General features: G+C 41.2%; 1 protein-coding gene across 21 annotated transcripts in view; it reads right to left on the bottom strand.

Annotated features, from left to right (window-relative positions):
* Positions 1–948: 948 nt before the first annotated feature.
* SPATS2L (spermatogenesis associated serine rich 2 like) overlaps positions 949–25,617 on the bottom strand; it is a 171,651-nt gene continuing 146,982 nt past the window's right edge. For all 21 annotated transcript variants that reach the window (XM_035305244.3, XM_035305245.3, XM_035305247.3 and 18 more), the window contains 5 exons: positions 18,568–18,626; positions 12,002–12,111; positions 9,387–9,489; positions 6,324–6,544; positions 949–1,842 (listed from right to left, as the gene is read on the bottom strand). In XM_035305244.3, the coding sequence (XP_035161135.2) occupies positions 1,447–1,842; positions 6,324–6,544; positions 9,387–9,489; positions 12,002–12,111; positions 18,568–18,626 (889 nt within the window). In that variant the 3' untranslated portion in view covers positions 949–1,446. The remainder of the gene's footprint in view (positions 1,843–6,323; positions 6,545–9,386; positions 9,490–12,001; positions 12,112–18,567; positions 18,627–25,617) is intronic.

The following is a 25,617-nucleotide window of genomic DNA, read 5'->3' as shown; positions in this document are numbered from 1 at the left end:
TATTTTCCTTTCCTGAGAAGTACCCTTTTGCATCTGGTTCAGCTCCAGGAGTGGGCTCTGATTAGTCTATGTAAATTAGTTCATTGCATTCACTTATCTTCCCCCTTCCATGATTGGTTTAAGAGACAGGCCCACCAACAACGGTATGCAAGACCTTTGCTGGGATTTCTGAGAAAGACACTTGTTCCATGTAGAGGCTACTAGGATAACTTATCTTCTCTGGACAGTGTGGGGAATAGACTTGAGTCTTAAGAGCGTGGTGGCCCTTTGCCACCGTTCTGAATGCAATGTCAACCCAAGGAGGAAGGGAGAGCTAAGATAATCAAGAGATGGGAGCTGGCTGGGTATGGTGGCTCAAGCTTGTAATCTCAGCATTTTGGGAGGCCAAGGTGGGCAGATACCTGAGGTCAGGAGTTTGAGACAAGCCTGGACAACATGGTGAAACCCTGTCTCTACTAATAATACAAAAATTAGCCAGGCGTGGTAGTGCATGCTTGTAATCCCAGTTACTTGGGAGGCTGAGGCAGAAGAATTGCTTGAACCCAGGAGGCAGAGGTTGCAGTGAGCTAAGATTGCGCCATTGCACTCCAGTCTGGGTGACAAGAATGAAACTCTGGACATACTGGAGTTTCACTCACTGAACCAATAAATTCTTACTCTTTAAGCTAGGCTCAGCTGAGGTTTGTGGTACTTGCAATGGACATTTCCAACTGCCCAACTGCCCCATAGTCTGTCTAAGATGATCAGGGTGCATATGCATTTATTTGTGTGTAACCTAATCGAAAGGGCATTTTTTTTTTCTCTGAAAGAGTATGTCCCAAGAGAAACAGTATTTATTGTTCAGAGCTTTGTGCCGCAACCTCTAGTCTCTAAAGTTTTTTTGAAAGCACTAAAAAGTACATTCAACAAGTAGGTGGGTATCAATCAATAAAAGAAACTAACCAGGTATCAAATGCAGCATATTTTAATTTGTTTCAAATAAAGCAATATATGTATATATATATTTCCAGAAAAACACCAGATGTTAAATTCTACAAAAGCGCATGTGTCCGCAGCAGATCATGTTTGTCTGATTATTAAGAATTCTTTTTTGTAACATTAACTCTCTAAAGACAATCAATGGACTGACATCACTGCTACAACATAGGTTGCTAACTGAGCCTCTGATCTTCAGCCACATCTTGATATTCCTAACAGTGAGTAAATACTGCCTGGCTAAAATGCTGCAAAGTCTTGATGAGAGAAAGCATCAACAGATCAAGCAAAGCCATGAAAGTTATGAAGCAAGCTAGAGCTGATTATTAGAATTAGTAAAAATGATTAAGAGAGGAGACACAACCATACAGGATTTGTATATTCTGATTGATTCTCTTTTGGCAGCGAATTGGGTCAGCACCTCGGGCAGGGAACCAAAACTGAGTGAAACTGCTCTTTTTTCATCCTAGCTCAGGCCACCAATGTCACAGCCGGGACTGAGAGAACTGCTGCATCTGTGGAAACTTCTATTCTCGTGGGGCAGAGATTGCACTGTGAAACCCTACCAACACTACCCCGGAAGGGCCTGGCCTCCGAGGTGTCTGCAGCGTGCTGCCTTCGCCGGGGCTTTTCAGAATGGGCCGGGGCCTCAGGGGTCTTCGTCCCCAAGGGGGCCTCTTGATTTTTGGCACCACCTTTGTTTTTGGGCCGGAAGCCGTTGTGTGGCTGTCTTCTGTGTTCGTGGCGGTTGTTGCCCTTCCCCAGTGGATCGGCTTCATTCCCACTGCCCTGCGACTTGGCAGGCCCATTTAGCCTGTTGTTATGATACTGTGGATTAAATCTCCGTCTTTGGTTAGAAGATCCATTCTACCAAAAAAGAAAAGAGATAAGTATCAGATGCCAGTAGGTCACAGATGACACCAGTAGACATCAGGGAAACCAAATCTCTAAGCCACAGGTAAGATTTTTTGATACACCAGAAGAATCAGAAACATGAAGATGAGGTCAAGCAGATAAAATTCTTAATCTTAAAAGAATAGTGGACTGTTTTGTAAATGGAACTGCAAGAAAATGATGTTGAAAGAGGTTACAGAAGCATAAGACAGACAATTCAAAAATTGGGTCAAATAAAATCCATAAAGATGCTTAAACTATAGCAGAATAAAATATAAGCCAGGAGCAGAGTAATGATGATCCTCTATTATGGAGATTTCTGGGACATTCTGTAGAGACTGATAGGGATGGAAAGCACAGAAATTCTATAAAGAAAAAGGGTGGGGTCCCTGGCTAAGCCCCATGCTCAAGCCCTATTTTCCTGCTCAAATGTTGTCTTTTCCAAAACCACAACACTGGCCCACCCACCCCCCATCCTGTTTCCATAAAAACCCCAGGTTCCACTGGCAGACAGCAGAGAAGAGGAGAAGGAGCCACATGTCAGAGACTGCAGTCTGATGTCAGAGAGAAGCAGTTTGACTTTAGAGGGATGGCTTGACGGCAGGACTTTGGAGAAGAGTCCAGCCAGAGACAGCTGGATTTCAGCGGAAGAATACTTTCCCACTCTGTCCCCTTTCCAGCTCTCCCTCCTGCTGAGAGCCACTTCCACTGGCAATAAAATCCCCGGTATTTACTATCCTTCACTTGGTTCATACAACCTGATTTTTCATGGATGCTGGACAAGAGCTCAGGATACAGAAAAGTGTCACACTGACCCTCTGCCTTCATGAAAAAGCTGAAGGTCTACTGAGCTATTAAACACTCAAGCCATCCTTGGACTGCAAAGCTAAAAGAGTACTGTAACACATGTCCTCTGGGGCTCCAGGGGTCACGGGTACCACCCTAGATGCTGCTATGGGGCTGCAGGGAGTTTTTATCCTGCTGGCACCCAAAAGTACTTGCTCTAGCTCCTGCACCTGTCCACCTGCATGCTCCCCATCTCCCGAGGGGCTGAGAGCTTCAGGCTGAGTAAATGAGGCACCCCTGTTGCAAGGCCTGCAAAGGGGGCAAGGAAATTTTCCTGTTTCAAGACTATGCATAGGAATTCTAATTACATAGGTGAAGAAAAAGTAAAATTCTGTCTGTAACTTTTTTTCTCTAAAGTAGCTTTTCTAATTTTTTTTTAAACAAATATCTTCATAGTTCAGAAATATTATCTTGGGCAAATATAGGGGTGAAGCATATCTGGCAGGTTTTGGTGGCATGCAGAAATAAGGTGTATTTTCACAGAGGTAGTTAATTGTTTTTCTAAACTTTCTGCAGTTATAAGCAAAGAAATGTTAAAGCCTCTACTGAAAAATCATTCCTTCAGCAAATCAGTGGCCAAGGACATAAATGGATGAGGGTAGGGATGCAATGGATTAAGCTCCTGTATGAGGAAAAGATTTCTGAATTCCTTGAGATCAATAATAGCCAACACTCACTGAGTGCTTACCATATGCCAGGCACTGAGTGAGGTTCTTCACCATGCACTACCTCATTTAACATCAGAATCACCCTTTTAGATTTTGCTATTATGTGCTTCATTTTACAGATGAAGATAAGGAGTTTCAGGGACTTGCCCAAGGTCTACCTATAGCAGGGAAATGGTGGAGCTATTCCCACTTTATATACTGTCTCCTGACAAGGTTCTTAAGTTGTAACATAAACACAAACCTGTTTTGAAAATCAAACCTCTTATAAAAACATGTAATTTTATGAGTTACAAATATATAAGGTTCTTAATTTGTGCACTGTGACTGGATGGTATAGGTTTAGGGCAGACCAACCCCCAATAATTCAGAGCCCAGACCAAGAGTTCAAATGTGGGCCCATACTCCTGTGAAAGGAAAATAAATCTTGGCAACCCCAAATTACTAAGCTAAAGGGAAAAGTTAAGCTGGGAACTGCTTAGGGCAAACCTGCCTCCCATTTATTCAAAGTCACCCCTGTGCTCACTGAGGTAAATGCATATCTGATTGTCTCCTTTGAAGAGGCTAATCAGAAACTCAGAAGAATACAACCATCTGTCTTTTATCTACCTAAGACCTGGAAGCACCCTCCTCACTTCCAGTTGTCCGCCTTTGCCTCCAGTAGTCCCACCTTTCCAGACTGAACCGATGTGTATCTTACACAAATGGACTGATGTCTCATTTCTCCCTAAAATGTACAAAGCCAAGCTGTGCCCCACCACCTTGGGCACATGTCATCAGGACCTTCTGAGGCTGTGTCATGGGTGCATGTCCTCAACCTTGGCAAAATAAACTTTCTAAGTTATCTGAGACTTGTCTCAGATTTTTGGGGTTCATACACTATATGTCTGAATGCTGTCTCTTCCTAACTCTGGCTCCATCCCACATTGTAAGGGGGCCTTGCACACATGAATGTGGACATTGCAGCTTGCACACCTAAGCTTCGCCTCTACTCCCACCCTTCAGACCAACAGGTGTGGTTTGTCTTCAAGATGATGTATATAGGAAAGTGGTCCCAACAGACCCTGTGAGCAGGCTGGGGCCCACCTGGGAATAGAATTCCAGGATCTTGAGTGCTGACTGGCAGCATGCTTCAGAATACACAGTGTAGATTTCAGTGGCCCTGTCTCCCTGGTCTCTCTGACTCCTTACTCTGTAGAGAGAGCCATGGCTATGCCAGGGTCAAGGTCAAGAAAGCTTACTTGAAAACACAGGGCCCAGCCCAAGGGCCCTTCTTACCTGGGTTTATAGTGTTCTGACTTAGATATTTGAGTGTATTTCAACTTAAATGAGCTATTACCTAAAATGCTAAAACAGAGAATTGAAAAAGTATCTATACAGATAGTACTTAATCTGGCCTCCTTTGTTTTTAAAGAAACTATGAAAAAGGAAAACTCATAGACTAAATTTTAGAGTTAATTATAGCATGATATTTAATAATGAACAGAGAGTCCAGGCATGGTGGCTTGCACCTGTAATCTTAGCACTTTGGGAGGCTGAGGCAGGAGGATCGCTTGAGCCCAAGAGGTTGAGAGTAACATGGCAAAACCCTATCTCTACAAAAATTATACAAAAAAATTAGTCAGGCATGGTGGCACACGCCTGTAGTCCCAGCTACTCTGTCGTCTGAGGCTGGCAAATTGCTTGAGCCCAGGAGGTTGAGGCTGCAGTGGGCCGAGATTGTGCCAAAAAAAAAATGAACAAAAGTTGTGAAGATATATTTAGACTACAATTAAAAACAGATTTGATTATGATCTTTAGTGAAGTTATAACATGCTCCTTATCAAGGTGCTATCTTAAAGCTCATGAAGATTTCAGGGCCTGAGAAACACGTCAGTGTCATTAACGAGAATTCTCAAAGGCCAAGACAACAAAACCTAACAAAACACCTGTTAGAAAAGCAGCATTTTAAATGACTTACCAAAAAAAAAAAAAAAAAGACTTTCTCTTGGAGATCATAAAAGGTCTTTATAGCATGCCCAACTTCTATACCATCAGATCCATTTTTTTTGGATGGAGTCTAATTCTGGTGCACAGGCTAGAGTGCAGCAGTGTGATCTCAGCTCACTGCAACCTCTGCCTCCTGAGTTCAAGCGATTCTCCTGCTTCAGCTTCCCCAATAGCTGGGATTACAGGTATGCGCCACCACGCCTGGGTAATTTTTGTGTTTTTAATAGGGACAAGGTTTCATCATGTTGGCCAGGCTGGTTTCAAACTCCTGACTTCAAGTGATCTGCCCACTTCAACCTGCCAAAGTGCTGGGATTAGAGGTGTGAGCCACTGCACCTGGCAGATCTCAATTTTTTGTTAATGCTCCAAGGATAAGGGGGAAATCACCTCCCAAAGACATAATGGAGAAGCAGAAGGAGAAGAAAGATTGTTCTTTGGACACTTGTGTTTTTTGAAATGTATTCTCCTTGCTGAAATCCCAAGAGAAGACTGCACTAACTTTAGCCTTATTGATCAACTCAACATAAGTGGAGATTAAAATATCTTAAAAAACAAATGCCAGGTTTCCTCTCATTAGTAGTTTCAGTGGCCAGGTTCTGAATCTTGTTCCTGAGTCTCTGTGGGTCCCTTCCACATGTGGGCTGGTTTTGGGGCCCCAGGGATGGTAGCAGTCCTAGCCATGAGCTTCACTTGGGTGGACTGTCTGCTCATGGGGTCAAGAGTGTGTGCAGGCCACTTCCTCCACATGGGAAAGCACCTGGGAGGCATAGACGAGCGAGACCAGGGGAGGCCAGTTAGGCAGTGCTGCTGGGTGGGGAGTGGGTAAGGGCAGGTGGAAGGAACCTGAGTGTGACCCCAGGAATCCTAGCATCTAGTAGTTGCTGTTTTCTTCCTCTGGAAACAGGGTGCCCTCCCACCCCCACCCCCTGGTACCCTGCACCGGTGTCTGCTTACCTGCTTGTTGGCTGCCATGGCCTGGTGAGAGGGGTCGATGGTGCTGGGGAGACTGCTCACCATTTTGGGGTTTGCTGCTTTGCCTTCGGAGGGCTTATTGTGAGTGGACGATTTTCGGGAAAAATTATTCTGTTTCCCAGAGGTTGCCGCATGCACATTCAGCAGAGGCAGCAGGGAGCTGCAGGGAGTTCTTGAGGAATAGTTGTTCTTTGGATGTGTAACTGCAACAAAGTGCTCAGTGTTACAAGCTGCACCTTCAACACTGCTGCCTCAGTAACCCATTAGGAAGCACTAGAAGATGAAGAAACTGGCCAGGAGCTCTACAAAGTTTTCTTTTGAAAGATGTTATTTGAAAGGGCACCTTGGTACTTAAGAGAACAACCAAATTTCTCCTGTGGGAATCACTGAACTGTGATTACAGCATAATCATCCAAGTTGTGAGACATTTGTAAGAAATAAGACATATCTGAGCAACTTAAATATTATTCTTTAGGTCAAGAATCACCAAGGGAAAAGAGATAATGATACCTCAAGATTCCCTCTCTGACCCTGTCTGTAAATGCACTCTGCCTCGAGATTCCCCATTACCAAACCCATTCTCACCTCCCTGATCAGTTCCCTGGACCAATTGGTACTGCAGACACAGAAAGATTGGGAGCTATGTGGATACTCTGGCCTGTCAGAGCCACGATGTTCTTAGAGTTTGGGAATGGGGTGATACTGGATGTTAGGAATTCTGCTACTCTGGGTCATGCATATCCCCCAAACACAGGGCCAGGCCTGCCAGCCCCTAAGGCATTTTGTATATTTCATTATCACTCCATTATCCCACCTTTAATCAGCTCTGTTTTCTGCAGCCTCACTGCAGATGTGCACCAATTCCAAGGTCACAGGCAAGGCAAGCTGATCAGGCAGACCCCCATCAGGGCTCAGGGCTCAAGGCTCAGGTAGGTCTGCTCAGCATTAAATATGAACATTCCTGCTGCTTTGGAAAGTGATGGTTTCTGCTGGGATGATTTCTATGTGATTACACTGAATTGGAACTGGAGGGAATCAATTCAAGGATAAAACCATGACTTCTCTTTCACAGTTTACCAGAATCTGACTGCCAGCTAGAGCTTTCTTTGATTCTTAAAACTGTCACCAATTTTTGAAAGCAATTTTGTCTGCTCCCTTTGATGGATCAGGTTTAATCCCAGGGTTCTGCTAGAGGATTAGGTGGGACCAGTAAGGATCACAATACAGGAGAAATGGAAAGGCCAGGGATGCATTCCTAGTGTCTTCATTGTATTGGGAAGGTGTGACAGCAAGCTGGGCCTGTCCAAATGTTACCAGGGGAATTCTGTGGCTCCTGTGCTCACCAGATTCAGTTTTACAAGGTCATTACTGTCTGCAGATCAGGGACCACTATTTCCGGTTCACTACCAGTACCTGCACGTTCTCAATGTGCTCTCAACAAAGCTGAGAAGGAAGAGCCTTTGGACAATTATGGTCTCTGTCTTTTCAGAACGGACACCTGGAATTTCGTAAGGGACCATTTCTCCCACTAGATGGCACTTGAAGTGCTGAGGAGGAAAGGAGGTGAAGGGGTGTCTCCCCACCACACCTGAGATGGGTGACAGGGCGTCACTCAGCATCACTGTCTTGCTCATTGAGGGCTGACGTGGAAAGAAGGGTGGGCAGTTCCCTTTACAACTGTGAACTGGACTGTTCCCTTTTCTAGAGATGGGGCAAAAGCTCTGGATAGAGAATGGCAAATAAGTAGATTCTTTCATAAGAAAGAGTACGAGGGAAAAAGTGAAAATAATTTTTAAAAATTCAGTCAGAAAATCAAATAATTGCCAAAGATGTGTGGACAAGGATGCTCACAGCAGTGTTATTTATTTATCTTATTTATTTGTTTGTTTTTTGAGATGGAGTCTCACTCTGTTGCCCAGGCTGGTGTGCAGTGGCACGATCTTGGCTCACTGCAACCTCTGCCTCCTGGGTTCAAGCAATTCTCGTGCCTCAGCCTCCCGAGTAGCTGAGATTACAGGCGCACACCACCATGCCTGGCTAATTTTTGTAGTTTTAGTAGTGACGGGGTTTCACCATGTTGGCCAGGCTAGCCTTGAACTCCTGACCTCAGGTGATCAGCAGTGTTATTTTAATGGTGAAAAACTAGAAGTAGTCTAAATGCAGCAACCTGAAGACTGGTGACATCAATTATCTTTACAGAAATGACTGGTTAAATATATTGATGTGAAAAAATATCTACCATAGATTGTGAAGTGATAAAAGTAAATTGTAGTACTATACATATATGCAGTGTAGCATAGTATAGTTAATTATACCGTAATAGGAAGTGCAGCCAAATCTTGATTTTTCAGCTGACTGCAAGGCTGTGGGTTTCTGCATCACTCACTAGTCCTTCTTTCCTCCTTGTGGCTGTCCTTAAAGCCACTTCAGTGCTCATTCCCACCTACCCTTGTGGGTGGGCTGGTGTAGGGGGAAAATATAGCAGCCAATTTTGTTGCACATTAGCTGCTCTAATTAAGGCTTAATAGGGAACGAGGCTAACCTAATGGCTGAGTGGAGTCTTTCATTATCTGTAGCCCTCACTCAGCACAGAGAACCAAGGGCAGAGGCTCAGGGCATTGCTGAGGGGCTCACAGAACAGCTGGGCCCTGCACAATAATAACTGATTGTTTCCAGACATGTTGGGACACATTAGGAAGACTCACTCTCTGCCTGACAAGTTTCTGTAGAACCAGGGCTATTTGAAACCAGAGAGGCAGCTTAACTGGCAGTGCTTAAGAAAAGTTTGCAAAAGGTATAAACTAGTTGACCTGTTCTGTTCCACTTAATAAATCCTGGGGATTTACCGATGGGCAGTGGCATTTGAAGACTCTAAGTTCAAATCTTGACATTTCTGGTGACTTGTGTCATGAGCTTAGATCATTAAATCTCTTTAGACCTCACTTTAGCCCCCTGGGGGACTGCACACCTGACATTTCCTATAGCAACTCCAAATAGCACCAAGCTTACTCACACAGAATTATTTAACAAGTATGCAAAACTCACTTTCTCCACAGAGCATGATTTGGGCCTTCAGCTGTTCGATGTCACAGGAGAACCGGGCAGCTTTCCCGAGCTCTTCATCATATTTACGCTCGCTGACAAAGTGCTGGAGGAAAGAGATGGAAAGCAGAAGCCCCACGATTACAGAAATGACCGAGGCACCCTGTGGATGTTTTCACTGTGCTCTTCCTGCACGCACTGCGGGGCTGACCTGGTGGGGATCTTTCCAACCCCATTGCTGGGAGGCTCTATGCTCAGTCTTGGTCCTGACCTGGCTGGGGCATGACCATCTTCCTGCCTGGGGAATATGTGGGGTCCTGTGTTTCTCTTGTCTGGGCCTACATGGAATGTGTGTCTGACTCATCTATTTAACCTTTTAGCACCCCTCGCCCTCCTAGTAATTTTCTGAATTGCATTCTGGTAGGGTCTTCTGAGTTTGGCCGAGTGCCTGCTAAGGTATTGACCATCAAGAGAAAACTTGTCGTCCTTCCTAGACCCCCATCCTATTTTAATAGGGAACTAGGAAGTCCACAAAGCATTTAGTGGCTGGAAAATATAATCTTAAATGGCAGAATTTCAAGTGCTGTGAAAAGAAGTGAGAAAGAGATTATTTTTCAATTCATTTAAAATTAAGATCTACATGTAGAAGACAGGGTGAGAAATACAGAAATAATTGTGACTCAGTCCCTTCTTGAGTTTACCAGGGAGTTTAGCAATGACAAGGAAAACAGATACCATTAATTACAATACAACGTGGAATGTGATTGGTGCTTCAGGAATATAAAAGAGGAAGAAATGATTTCCTACTGAGGGCAATGGGGAAAGATTATGTAAGAGGGAACATTAAAAAAATTATTGAACACTTACCAGGCACTGGCCAAATTCTTATCAGATCATCTCATTTCATCTGATCACAGTATTATGAAGGCAGTACTATTATGACCTCTGTTTTACAGATGGGGGAATTGGGGTTCTAAGAATCTAAGAGAACACGTAATTTATCCAAAGTCATAGAAGTAGAAAATTTTGCACCTGGACTGTTTCACTCTAATGCCTGTGCTACTAACCATTTTATGATGGGTGGGATTTTGACAGGCAGAAATGAAACTTGGGAGATGAGTTGATTTCAATAGACCAGGAAGCTGGCAATTTTATGTATCTTACTTGATGTTCTAGCAAGCTGGGATTTTTGTAGGGGGAGATGGAAGTTGGAATATATATTGGAGTCCAGTTGGGAATTTTTTTCTGAGGGGAAGGAGATATAATGGGGGAAAACAGATCTGCTTTGGGAATTTAAATCTGGTCTTCGTGGAGTATGAGGCTAGAGGGAGACAGTGTAGGCAGAGAGACTAGTGAAGAGGCCAATGAAATTGGCTGGGTGGGAGGCCACAGAGGCCAGACCACAGAATATAAGAATAGAAAGGCCACTGACACCTTCAGCACCCTTGGGAGAGGTCCTCTTCCCCATAGGGCCTGCTTTCGTACCCAACTAGGAGGGGGGTCACTTGCCAGTGTCTATCATTGCCAACCAGTTTTATGCCCCAATTTGCAATCTTACTTCTAAAGCTAGCAGCAGCTGTGTCTTACAACCACTCTAGTTTCCTGAAAGTGGGTAAGAAGCTTAACGGCGTGTGTGTGTGTGTGTGTGTGTGTGTGTGTGTGTGTGTGTATGTGTAGTATACCGGGTAAAAAAAAGGATAAGGGGAATTTAAAAATTTCTTCCTATTTTGTTGTAAATACTTATACTTGCCTTCCTGGTAACAATTTCCCCTTCTGGTAACTGTACCCTGACGCAGTTTCAAAGAGCCATAGTCTCAGTGGGTCTGGCGATCAAGATGTCATACCCTCTCTGGGCCAAATGATGGACGTGACCCAAGTGGAGGCCAATCAGAGCCTATCACTTAGGGATCTGAGCTGAGTAGGGTGGTACAGGGCTGAGGGTCCCATCAGAGCGTGTCTAGTGATTATTGCTTCTTATTTTACCCGAGCCACCCTAGTTCCCGCCTAATTGTTGACCTGAGCCTTCAGATAGGGCTCTGCTTTGGTGAGCTATACTCACATCCTTTCAAATTCTACTTGTCCTTGAGGTTAGCCAGGGCCAGTTTCTGTTGCATATCAATGAAGGAATTGAATAAATACGTATTTATGGGGAGTATTCTTAATAAAAATGCAACTAAACTAGAAAATAATATAGGAAAGAAATCTCCAGACTGCATACTTTCTAATCCTCACTGTTACACTACGTTCATGCTTCATGTATGTGTATATACCTGTGGATGTGTTTATATACATACCTATAAATCACAGTGTGTTAAAATAATATCCCCCATCCCAGCTATAATTCATGGCCAAGTTACTTTATTTGGGTTGGTCTCTACTGACTGACAAAATAGCCTGTACTTCTCCTTTGGAGTAAAACATTCCTTCAAAACACATTGCACTTAAACACAGTGATTATGTGGGTCTTCCCCCTTCTGTGTTCTCTATTTCCACCCTGTGAAAGAGAGCTGGGTGTAGATGTTAGATCCTCAGAGAGCAGCACTCTGTGGATGCAAAACAAACATAATGGGGATCAGCTCTCTGGCTCAGGGTTCAGGCTGTGATATTTTAGAACTGACCTTAATTTCTGCCCTGAGTTCGGCCAGCTGCATCTCTGCCATCTGACTGGCAAGGTCAGTAAGTCTCTTTAGTTCTTCCGCTTTCTTCTGACGAGTGGTCAGGATTTCCACTGCCAAATAAGGAGGAGTCACACATTAGGGCCAGAGACTGAAACATATTAAATAACCTAATTTCTTGGAATCAGTTCTCGCTCCACAGACTGATTGCTTTGTTGGACCATGACTGTGTTTTCTGAGTTGGTCACGGAGGCGGGTTTACCCTCGGTGCCTATTGCCAACAACCCGGTTCCTCCTGTCCTCCTCCACCAATCCCCAAGCCAAACAGTCCCTTCTGATTCACTGTACACTCCCACTCTGCATTTTCTTCACTGGTGTCTGACCTCATTTATGGAATTTAGACTTTTGAAATTTGTGAGTTACTCGCAACAACGAGCTCTGAAAAACAACACTTATTAAAGTCCTCTCTGAGTGATACTGCAAAGACAGGAAGTCTACTGAGCAGAAATCATTTTATATGTGCTGCACTATTAAACTTTAACAGCAGCAGCCCTCTTGAACTTTAATACATACTCATTTAGGGTGACTAGCTGTGTTATTGGAATCTGACATAAAAATCTAACTTTATTAGTTTTTTGTGAGCCAAAAATCTCTCTGCTTTTGATACTCTGCAGATATGTTTTCATTCTGCAAAGAAAGAGAAGTTCTACCCCAGAGTGTCTTAGGTCTTTCTATAAGTGTCCCCAGTGGAAAAATTTTGAGAGTGAGTGAGGCCAGCTAGAACTAGATTCGTGTGAATTTTTTAGCACCTGCACGCGTAGAGAAGACACTAGGGAGTACTCGGGCTCCAACATTTTCACACATCGTCAGATGAACTAGAGGTTTTAATAGATGTAGTAGCCTATCGCTTAATTTGTGTCTGTGTGTGTATACATGTGTCTCCCAAAAGATTATGGAGCTCAGAAGTAATTAATACAAACACATGGGATGAGGTTTAAATATGAAGTTGGATCTTTCGATAGATAGACTTGTGGCTCTCTAATTTGACTCATATATGAATTGTCTTCATTTCTTTGGGATGAGCATTTTGAGTTATAAGAAAAGAGGTGTTCATCTAAGATGACATGCATGTTGGACTCACATTCCATGCTTGGCTGAACAAGGATCAACTGCTTTATTAGACCAGATTCACAGCACACATGCAGGGCCAAACAATATGATTTCTGATTTTAAGAGTTCTTATTACACAAAATATCAAACGATAATCACTGCAAAAGCCCAAAAAGAAGTACAGAATCCACCAAGAGTTAAGATTCCCTGCAAATCATAAACCATTCTTTAGACAGACTGAAAGACATAATCTTTTTATGCCAATATCAATGTTAAGATGTGAATAAAATAATTAGTCTGTAACACATACAGCTTTATCGTCTGTCAAACTATGCTAATCATGCTTTGATTATTTAACTGGGGCTCCTCCTGATCTCCATTTACAATACCATGTGGCCGGGCAGACGGATCTGTGCCTAATAGTCTTTCTGAATACAGAGGAGCTACTGAAAAACTTGTCTGGATGATGAGAGTGAAAGGAATTTTCATCTCAATGCAGACAACATATTGCTGAGTGATGTCTCAGGACACCCAGTTGGACCAAAGGTCACAATAAGGGTGGCTCACCATCATTTTCAGCCAGAGTACATATGTCTTGTTTGGTCCACACATTGCTTTTAGAAATTAACTGCCCACATTTAAAAGAAAGCTGGCTCTCTGGCATCTCTTAAAGTACTGGAATTTCTGGCCACAGTTGGTTAACATTCCTACATGGCAACAAGTGGCTTGAGCCAAGAAGTCACTGACCTTTTTAGATGGAGTCGGGCACCCAGTGTGCCACAGTTTCCCCCTGCACCTTTTGGCACATTAATGTTACCTATCTGTTCCCTGTGAGCACCTCTAATCATTCTCGAGACTACGGTGTGAACTGTACCATGTAGTTCTTTGTGTCCATGGCACCTAGTGCCTACTTGGTATACAAGAGGTGTGTAATATGCTTGTTGAGTGAAGAATTCGATGAATGAATTAATGAGTTACTTAAAGGGAATATCTAAAGAAGGATAGTTCCTTTTCTACAGCAGTCACTTAAGACTGTTTAGGATTCATACCTTTGATTAGTTATGTTATTTGTTTGCCATTGTAATTCAACATATGGATAGGACTAACATCTGCAGCATGAGAAAACAATTCAAATAGGAAGATGAAATGAGATATATTCTTCTTGCAAACTAAAATGAAAAATTAATTCTATGCTGGGTGCAGTGGCTCACATCTGTTATCTTAGCACTTTGGGAGGCTGGGGCAGGAGGACTGCTTGACTCAGGAGTTCGAGACCTGCCTGGGCAACAAAGCAAGACCCCTACTCATCAAAATAATAATAATAATAAAAATCTAAAGGCCCAGACTTGAAAAGCAGCTAGTAAAGGGGTCAGCAGACCCTCAGTAACGACATAGTCCAACAGATCTTTTCTTCATGGATCATTTGTAAGACTGGTGACAATTAGGGGTCGTTGTTGTTTTTGATTAAGTAGAACTTGGGCATTCATACCAAACAAAAGATTTCGTAGAAATAGATATAAATGGGCCCTAAAATAGGAATGCAGGTGCAAGATCACCAATAAATTCTGAGTTTACACTCATGCAAATATGCACAGAAATAAATACTTTGCATCAGCAAGAGTTGGAATGAGTTTTACATATAGTCTCATTAACATTTCAAAGCCTTTCGTTATGAAAAATGCCTTAAAACTTGAGATCTAAAGCCAATATTCTTTGGTGGGGGTTGGGGGACGTTTTCACCTCAAAAACATCAATCACATAAGCAAAAAACAAAAACAGATCAGATCTTAAGCTTCATTGATCCTGTAATTTAAAACAGAACAATAAGTATGTTTTGAAAGCACTATCCTTTCAGAAATCTGTACAGGGAGACAGTTCCATACAGCTTAGGTTTTCACTGCATTCAAGATTAATTAATATTATGTATGTATAAACAGTATCTGGTATGCTGAAATCCACTTTCTCAATAGGATTTATAAATTCCTTCAAGTTTTTGAAACACATTGGAAGCTTGCTTTTATTATCTGAACCACAGAAAATCTTAAGGCTTCTCAAACAATAACCCTCAGCAGAAAATATACTCAAAATCAAGGTTGGCATCAGGAGCCAGAGAAATGGCTCCTTAAGCACAAAGATTCTTTGAAATCCTTTTTATTCTTTAAAAATTCTTATGAATTTTGTATTCTACTTCATAATTTGTTTGTATTACTACTAATTTACAAAGTAATGTTTTCTTCCCTTACCTCTAGTGAACTTGACACCTGTGAATACCTGAGTATAAACATGAAGTTTGAGACCCGGGCACTACAACATGCTTAGTTTCTTCTTTTGTCAAATCTGTGCAGGAATTGATCACATCTTGCAGGGTTATTGTGGAAATAAATGGAATAATATATGTGAGGTGTTTAGTAGAGTATACTCAAAATGCTAACTCGAAATATTATTAACAAAGTAAGATCTAGTCATCTAGAATATACCTCCTCTTTTTTTGCAATGACATGAGTGTTCATTAATATTAGTTCCCACAGTGTATGGATACTGATTTATTTACAATAACTCATTTAACAAATATTTATGAAGTACCTACAGTCTTCTCAGCACTGTGTTTGTTAGGTGCCATGAGGGATTTAGGAGATTCTGTTATAATTGAGGAAATACGGTTTATAACGTCTATAGGAAATGTAAAGTGTCAAAAATTCTCTTGAGACCACAGAGAACCAAGTTAAAGAGGGTGGTTGGAAAGACAGTTCTGTAGTTAGTGAGGAGAAATCCATGGTTCCCTCTATCTGTGGAGAAGACATAGTGTTGATATAGGCTTGTTATTTGAGAGATGCAATAGAAACCCTGACCTCCATTTTTTGACTGTAATATGAAGGGGTCAGGGTAATTTGCTAATAAGAGCTCTTCCCTTTTTGCACATATATTGTATCAGGCTCTGTGCCAAGTGCATGTATTTTTTCACTTTATCTTTACAATAACAACTTGAGATGGATATTATTGTTGTTGTTGTTATTTTTAGTACAGGGTCTCTATTACCCAGGCTGGAGTGCAGTGGCATGATCATAGCTTGCTGCAGCCTCAAACTCCTGGGCTCAAGTGATTCTCTCCTCTCAGCCTCTAGAATAGCTAGAACTATGGGCACATGCCGCCACATGTGGCTAATTTATTTTTTATTTTTATTTTTTTAGACATGTGGGGGTCTCACTATATTGCCCAGGCTGGTCTCTAACTCTTGGCCTCAAGCAATCCTCCTGCCTTGGCCTTCCAAATGGTCTGGGATTATACATGTGAGCCATTGCCAGAAATCTCAGACTTTGAGAAGTCAACAACATGGTTCAAGGACACACAGCCAATTAGAGATAGAGGTCGGACTTGAACTTGAACTCAGTTCCGCCTGCCTCAAAGGCATGCAAATGGGCTTCCCCAGGGCTGAGGTTAGTCCAAAAACCTGCAGCACCAATTCCTGAAGTTAGGTGAACCTTGTCAACCAATCTAGCAGTTTCAGCTAGCCTGAAAGCTTGATGAGTGCAGGCTTTACATCTATCTGTTTGCTGTTTATCCTGGACACAAGGAAGCCCGCGTATTTATTGATTAAGTTTTTAAAACAGGATGCTCTCCAGAGATGCTCCAAAGTCCACAGGTCTTGGCATCAAACATTATCATGTCCCAAGAAGGAAGAATGAGTACATGAAACCCAAGGTCTTTAGTTAACCTCTAAGAAAGTGATGATGTGCTAGTGACTTTCTATTTTGGTTCAAGAGGCTCATTTATGTCTGTGTTGTTGTCAGCATTTTTATCATTAGGATATAAAACTAAAAAAGCTATAACTGAAAAGTAGGAAAAATCCCAAGTTGTGTGTATAATCTACTTTTAATGAAGATTTCAACAAATTTCATAAGAATAAAATAATTTCACAATCAAAAAGATTAACTATCTAAATATTCCGTAGCTTTACCCTGGATCACATTAGTTTCATTTAATGAAGTTTGCTCTATTTCAGGGTTCCAAAATGTTGCTTAAGATTATTTAGATGCCTGACTAAACAAGGTCTGAAATAAATAACAAAATAATTGAGAAAACTGTGTAACAAAAATAATGATAGCTATTTTCCATAAAACGACACTTGAATTATGGCCTAGATCCAGACAAGAACAATAAAAAAGAATGAAGAATCTGGTCTAATCTTTCATTCTGGCAAAAAGAAAGACATCACAGTCAAAGGTAAGGGATTTCACTGAAATCTGGTTGGGGCACAGACCGCCATTTATCCAATTCATCTGTGGGTAAAGATGAGGAATTTTAAATGCCCAGGAAACAATAATTGAGCTGAAAAATATAGTCTTAGGGGCTCCATTAACACAGAAAACTAAATTCAGTAATACGAGACAGCCTAGCACATTCACTTGCGGCTTGATGTGAATCTGACTGAGTAATCTTGTCTTTGTTGAAATTTCCAACTCATAAGCCTCAGTCTATCTAATGTGGTAAATCTTCTCTACTACTCAAGTAACTTTACCACAGTTTAAAGGTTTATAAATCAGCATAAAGAAAATAAAACAAGTCAAACCAAGAATGTCAATATTTTATGTTAAATTTAGGATTAAGGTTTGCAATGATCAAGATAATCTGAGTGTGTTCATTATTTAAATAGATAATCTGGTACATTAAGCAATCTGATTTGTGATTTTCAATTTAAAATATGGAATTGATTTCCTTTTGTGGTTTTAAGTTGGCAGGTGTCAGTATATTTGACAAAGTTCATGAAGAGAACTGGAGTATTTTAAGAAAACTCTGTTTAGTATACCTTTAATTTTGAATTATTAATCTTACAAGAGTTACTTAAAAGCTTAGGAACACGTTGCTTGTTAGGTTTGTGAGTTTGCCTTGTCCAACATCTGAAGTGCTTAAGACAAATGAGATATATTAAATTTATATATGTAATTTAAAATGTTGAGGGGAATTTAAGTAATTAAGTTTCAAATGGAACTACTTTTCTAGAAAAATTTAATATGATAAACTTAATTGAACCTAAGAAAGAATTAGTAAAAATGATGATGTAAATAATATAGCAAGATTTATAAGTTGTAAAGACTTAAAATTGTCTTAAAATGTAATACTAAATTCAATGTCATTTAAAATCCAATTAACTATAAGGTCTTTATGTGCACAAATGTCCCCTTGGACTTCCAAAAACTCAACTGACACCTATTATGTATTGAGTGTCCATCTTGCATGCAGTCACCTGTATGAGGTGAGTGTTACAGCTATATCCTTTTGCCAGATGATGTAAATGAGATTCCAGGGGCTAAGTGACATTCCTAAGGTTACAGAGTTCATGAGCCAAAATTTCAGTATAAATTTAGGACCCAGCTCAGAATCTAGTATCATTGTCAGTCTGACCTATGGATTCCTTCTGATTGGGAAGCTCCTAATCAAATAACCATGTGTCGTCTACTTACTGGCTTCTTCTTTAACTTTATCCATTTCTGCCATTAATGAAACTTCTTTGTCAATGATGCTGGGGAAAAACAAAAACAAAAACAAAAGCAAAGAATGCTTAATCAAAGATAAACTCTTAATAAGCAATGAAAGCAAAGAAAAATTATTTTCATTAAACAAAGTACAAAATTACCATAATATTTCTGTGCTACAATGCCGGCAGTATACTCTGCCTCTCCAAAAAATGAGGCGATGTGGAAGGGATATTCCCAACGATTACATAGTGACATCTGCTGATTAAATCATTGTCAACAAACCTAAAAAAAAAGTCTCTTAGACTTTCAGAATTGTGCTGCTTTGAATTTAAATTTGGGAATATTTTTGTCCTATCCATTCCAAAGTTCCAAAACAATATAATAAGTATTTGAAAAGCTGGCACTTAGGTCATCAAGAACTGTAGTTCCCATTGTCTCTGTGCTCAACCCTGTGAGATTCTGGCTGGGAGGGATGGAGATGGGCCCAATTCTGCTGCAGATGGTCCTGGGACCATACTTTGAGAAATATGGTCTGGGTCAATCCATCCACATGCTCAACAACATGAGTCTCTGCGTTTCTCAATCTCTTGAATAAGCATTTCAAGGTTCAAATGAACTTCTCATATTTCATTTATTTTCTGGTTAGTCCTTTGAAGAAGTATTACATGCATACAGCAAACAATGATCTGCCCCAAAGTTTGTTTCTCTCCTATCCCATCCCAACCCCCAGTTCTCTAGTTCCCCTCCCAGAAGTAATGCATCATAACAAATTTCTTATATGTCCTTTTATAGTTTTATGTAGGAAGGAGTGAAGAGAGGTTTCATCAAAAAGGCAGGGAGCTTTGCAGGGTGAGGAGCCTGGGAAAAATCCCCAGGGGGGGTGAGCACAGATGTCAGATTCTCTTTATATTTTTAGTTTAGCCATAAATATTTAAATATATATCTTTAAAATATAAGGACATTTGAGGACCACAATAGTTTACTATTAATCTATAAAACATTCACAATAATTTAATGTTATCAGATATCTACTTAGGATTCAAATTTCCCCAACTTTCCCATAAATCTTTTTTTTTTTTAAAGTGTATTAAAACTAGGATCTAAACAAACCCTGCTTCATTCCAATTGGTTGACTGACTCTTAAATCTGTTTTAATCCAGAGGTTCCCTCTCATCTGTTTTCTCATCCCCTTTGCAATTTATTTGTTGAAGAAATTAGGTTGTTTGCCCTCAAGAGTTGCGCAAGGTCTGAATTTTGCTGATTATATCTCCATGGTGTTATTTAGCTTGTTCTTTTGTATTTTCTTTTTTTTTGTTCTTTTGTATTTTCTATAAATTTGTTATTAGATGTAGAAATTTAATTAGATTCAGGTTTTATTTTCTTAGGAGGAACACTTGCTAAGTGTATTGTGTCATTATGTGTGCTGATAGAAGTATATGATATGGACTACTCCACCTGAAAAAAAAATCAGACTGAGTTTAATCAAATTTCTACATCTAAAATAGCAAATATATAGGAAATACAAAAGACACTCTCTTTTTTATGATCTTATTAGCCACTGACGATTATTCCCTAGATTTATAGGGTTTGCAAAATGGAGACATTCATATTCCATCACTCCTTCTTCATTTATTTCCTGGAATTCTTCCATAAAGAGAAACTTTGTCAACTATTTGGTTATCATGAAGTACAGTTTGTATAAGTAAGGTAGGATGAATGCTTGATTCTCCCCTTTTATTTGTTTTCAAAATGATAGTTGGTTCCTTAGCATCCTTCAAATGTAATCTAGAAGTTTTTTTTTTTTGCTGGTTTGTGTTTAATTATACACATCAATTATAAACTCATATTTAATGTACTTCAATACACTGTTGTTACCATCTTTATTACTCTCAGATTGTTCCATCACATGGACTTTTCCTTCTCCATCAGATGCACTTTTGCAATTTAAAGTGTGTTGAAAATATATTTCCTCTTAATTTTGCAAAATTTGTCAAACTTCTGGGATACATCTAGAGTGGTTTGGGGGCTCCTCAGCTAGATGATGCAGCTTAAATACTTGAAGAGTAAAGGACTGTGTGCTCAGGAGCTCATCGCTTCCCAAAAAGGAAATTCTAGTGGAAAGGACTAATTGCACAGTGCATGGCAAGTTCTCCAGAACTGGGCTCTAAGCCTAGTCTCTCGACTGCAGACAGCATCAGCAAGCCCCATGACACACATGGCGTATGGTCACTGGATATGATCACTTTGGTGTAACCAACATATCAGGATGCCTGTCCATTATCTATTTATTGACATTACATAGGTATGATGTCAATGTGTTTTTTTTTTTATTATATGTTAAGTTCTGGGGTACATCAGCAAACTGACACAATGTGTTTTAAATATAGGAAATGCACGATACAGAAAGGTGTACAGTGAGAAGGAACTCTTTTTTCCCATCTCTGCCCCAACTAACTCAGTTCTCCTCCCTAAAGGTCTCCAATGTTACGAGTTCTTGCGTTTCCAGAGATTCTCTATGTATCAGCCAGCATATGTTCAGTAATTGTATGAAATACCGGGTTGAGTCAATAGGCTTTGTGCTCCCTGTGTTTATAAGCTTCTCTGCTAAGTTCACAAACATAGCATGACAGAGGCAACTGTGTGTGTTTTGATTATTTATAACCTTCTTAGAGAGGGGCACTTCTACCTTAGTTTAGGAAAACAAAGACTGTTCGAGATAAACTGTTGGAGATACATGGTGAAAATCTACAGATGTGGAGCCAAAAGTCCAAACTACAAATATATGGTTAGGCTACGCTGCTGGAGGACATATTCTGAATTTTTATCCCTTACAGAAAGGGAAGAGAGAAAAGTTAGCATGATGATATTCTTTTTGGGAGTTCTGAGAAGGATGTGAGAGGATCTGCCAGGACTCACTGGGGAAACAGGGAAAAGCAGACAGAGAGGAAAGAAAATGACAATGGCAAGAAGAAGAAATTAGGATTCTCCTCCCAAATTGACTAGAAGGATTTCTAATAAGAGTCCCCAGGTTTGGAGAGCATGCCTGGCACACAACTAAGGGAACTAGCTGCATGTACCATGAGACTGGCATGTCCTCAGATGCCCAGTGGCAGGAAGAAGAGAAGACTACAGGCAAAGCAGAGGCCCCGGAGGCTGGGAATCCTGCTGCCTCTGTGTGGGGGTGGTGGAATGATGTGAGCAAGGGACTTTGCTAATTTATCAGCTACAAGACCATGCCAACACTGTTGTTGATCAAATTTGTTAACATGATTTTATGCTCAGAGAATTTATAAGATGGACATTTGGGGTATAATACATGTCCCCAGTTCTAACACACATTAAACAAAGCTGGGTATTTATATACAACGGTTAGTTCAGGCCTTCTGGGCTAGCAATAGGAGGGAAGAAGTTTTATGCAAAAAATTGTTAATCTGCTTAATGCACACCCTTGAGGAAGTGAAAGAGCCTGTGAAATTGGCATCAAACCAGGCTTCTGTTCCTCTGGGTATTTCCACAGAAGATCATCCTCAAGCATCATAGTAATTCAAGCTCTGCTATCTACGGGTGGCTGCTTTCAAAACTCATGTGTACAAAGGCAAGCCAGTAACCTCTGCTGACTCAGGACCCAGCTTGGAGCCGATGAACTGATGCAAATGAAGATCAGGGGCCAGCCCGGGACAGATAAACCTGACTGCCCTTGAGAATCTCAATGTGTAGACCTGAGGGTTCCCTGGGTTTTGCTTTCAAGGCAGTAGGCTTGTCAAGGGAAGAATAATGGTGGGAAGTGGATGTGGAGGAAGTAGTAAAGCCAGCCTGCCCTTTGGCAGGCTGTCAGACAGTGAGGAGCCAGCCTCTCATCAAGCGAGTGCCAGACTAAAAGAAGGTCAAAGAGGAAGGACCATGCCTAAATACTTCTAAAGACCCACAAAGCCTGGCTGGGGTGCCTGAGTGGGTTACAACCAGTTTCGGAAGTAATTTCATCGGTGCCATTTGCACGTCCTGTGGAATCTTCTTACAGGTACCAGGATAGAGATAGACACGTGTGGATAGTCAAGTGCAGCTTGACGACTCTGCAGGCTGGATAAGAACAGAGGGCACTTGGTAAAGCCCCGGTATGGAGTTACCAGATATGGAGGGAGGAATGAGTTCCTTGGAGAGGAATGACATTAGGGAGTTGATGAGTCACTGAAGAATCACAGACACTACAAAGAAACACATTCCTACTGTGGAAGCTGCAAGGTCACACACTGCTTTCAAGGTACACCTATGCAGACACATATCAGCCCTCAGTTGCCTCAAAATGTGAGCTAATCATAAGAAACACTTTCTGAGTGCAGACAGAGGGCCAGGCACATTAGGTAGAGTGCCAGTGCCTTCCTGGAATGATCTCATTTAAGCTTCCTGACATCCCAGGAGCAGCGAACCTGGCTCTCTCCTTGCCACAGGGCCTTGAAATGAGCCCTCCCCTTTGCCTTAAAAACAACTCTTCTCCTTAACCTTGCTTCTCTTCATCTAATCAACTCTGAGTCCTCCTTCAGGTCTTTGCTTAATTGTCACTTCCTTAGGGAGCTCTGACTACTTTTTTGAAAACTTCTCTTCAGTTTCTTGATCTTAGATTATTATGGGTTGCTCAACAAAACTTTCTTAATAGTGATGAATGTAAGGGAAGACAACATATTCGTTTTTCTGTGGCATAACAATAATGAAACTAGTACATTGTGGTGCTTGCATATAAATCACATTTATGCAAGACTTTTTGTAATTTTGGTTACTGACAGAATCCAATCATTTGAGACATAAGCTTATGAATAAAGGTGTATTGATACTCACCTAACACACAGGGTTTGGCTCAGAGTCAAAACAAGCAGTTTGCAAATTGTGGCGGTTTAATTCCTGAAATTTGTTCTTCCACCACTAATCATCTGAAATGCTGAGTTCTGAATGTTTTTGCTTTTCAACAGTGATCTAAGTATTTGATAGAAATACACAACTCTTTAATTGGCTTTCCACTGTCCACTAAAAGTTCTCTAAATGGTTGGGTAAAGCCCTTTGGAGGGCACTAGGCACATCAAACGTGTTTTACATAATCAGAGCTCCTAGAAAAGCCTCACATGAACCTCACATGTTTCAGATGTGCCCTTTCTCCTTCTAAACACATCTTCTCATTTTAGCCAAACTGCTTGGATAGTAAAATTTTATTTTGTTCCATAAAAAAGCTATTATTATCAAAGCAATAAGGTGCAAGGAAGAGATTACCATGGCAAAAACTTTACAGTTTATTATATAGTTAATCACAGAGATAAAGTGTCATTTTAGAAAAATGTTTCCACTGTCTTGATTCCTTTCTATAGAGGACTAATAATGAAAAGAATCAGAAAGCCTCTTTAGTAGTAATAGATTTATCACTTTCTGCCCTTTCGAAGACTCTTTAAATTTGGAGACGGAGGCATTGAGTGACAAAACTGATTCATTTGGAAGCTTGGATGAGTTATGTCAGGCCCAGTGTTCTTCAAAAATAAAGATGCCACCACATAGAGGCAGCCACAGGACCATCAATGTGGTTGTTAAGCTGAAGAGCAGAATCTACTGGTACATACTGAGGAATGAAAGCAGAATTTCAAAGGGGAGGTGAAGAACTCAATCTGTAACAACAGCCTGGGACCATCTGATCCCAGACAATTTTGCTGCAGAAGCTTCCTGTGGAGAAAGTGCTTCAGCTGCAGCGTCCTCAACTCATCATCTGCCAAGCTGACAATGCAGAATGGGAGCATTAGGAGGGAGGCAAGCCCAGCAGGAGGGGCATGCTGTAGAAAAAGAGAAGGTGGGGACTGCTGTGGAGAAAGGATGCTAATGAATGCTGATGAATATTTCAGCCTTCCTGGCCTCTACCAAATAGCATAAAGCATGCCAAAGACTGATAAGCCCTATAGCCAGGCTTCCCTGCATAAAGAATTTCCTTCCTTTCACTAAAAAGAAAACAGTGGTGCAAAAACATTTCTCTCCACTGTGAGCTCTGCTCCTTAATGCAAAGAAATAAAAACTGTGACCAACAGTTCTAACATCCCCTGAGAGGAATGTCAGCTGGGCTGACAGCCTAGTAGTGCCCAGTGGCCACCATGTGGGCCTCAAGCTGGGAATCTAGCCCTGAACTAGCTAGCACTGAGCATCTGTGTCCTTTCCCTTAGTGAGAGAATTTTGCCCATCAGTTGGAAGGCAGGAAAACTTCCTTTATACATTTAAGGTGTAATGTACTTTCCATAAGTACCATTTCTAGTCCCACTCCCAGTATTACCAGTAATTCTTTGGCCCAGGGCAAAGCCAGTCAGGGGTTTCAGCTCACTAATTTATCAACTGTTGCAGCTGTCAACAAAGATGCTTCCCTGGCTTAACAGCCACAAATGCAGCAAGACTGTATGGTTCTGTCTTTCCCGGTCAGGAGGCCTGGCAGCCCTAACTGCAAAGAGCACTCACACTCTTGCACACTGCCAATTCCAGGCTCTTCCTTGCTGTGTTTTGCTCCCCATCCTCTCCCCTCTCCTGTACCCTCTATGCTGGTTAGTAGTGTCATCCTTCACCCAGTGTCCATGACTCCTCTTTCTTCACTTCCCACATGGTTACGTCCTCTCAAGTCCACCCCAGAAATGTCTGTCTTTCTCATGCACCTCTCCACTTCCACTGAGTCTTATTTAACCCTGAGCACATTATCAGGTCCTTGGCTATTTGTTGTTGTTCATTGTTACACTGCTGGCATTCCCAGGCCCATCACCTTCCACTCCACAAATGTATCTATGTGCGTTTAGGTTTTACAAAAACCTGAATTCCTTTCAAAAGTGAAATACAATACTAGATGTTTTTTTCAAATTGGTTCTTCTAAAGATTTCTTGAATGTAATAGTGTTACTTGGTAAATACATAAAACCCAACATACATGTCTACACCATGTAGACTGGAGTTAGCACACAATCCTTTGAAAAGCTGCCTACTAATCATGTCCATCCAGGAAATACAGTGGCGGTGCCCCAAGCATGAACCACAC

Source organism: Callithrix jacchus, chromosome 6 (assembly GCF_049354715.1).
Source record: "Callithrix jacchus isolate 240 chromosome 6, calJac240_pri, whole genome shotgun sequence".
NCBI lineage: Eukaryota > Metazoa > Chordata > Mammalia > Primates > Cebidae > Callithrix > Callithrix jacchus.
The sequence above is the reverse complement of the archived record's forward strand: the minus strand, read 5'-3'. Positions and strand labels throughout refer to the sequence as shown.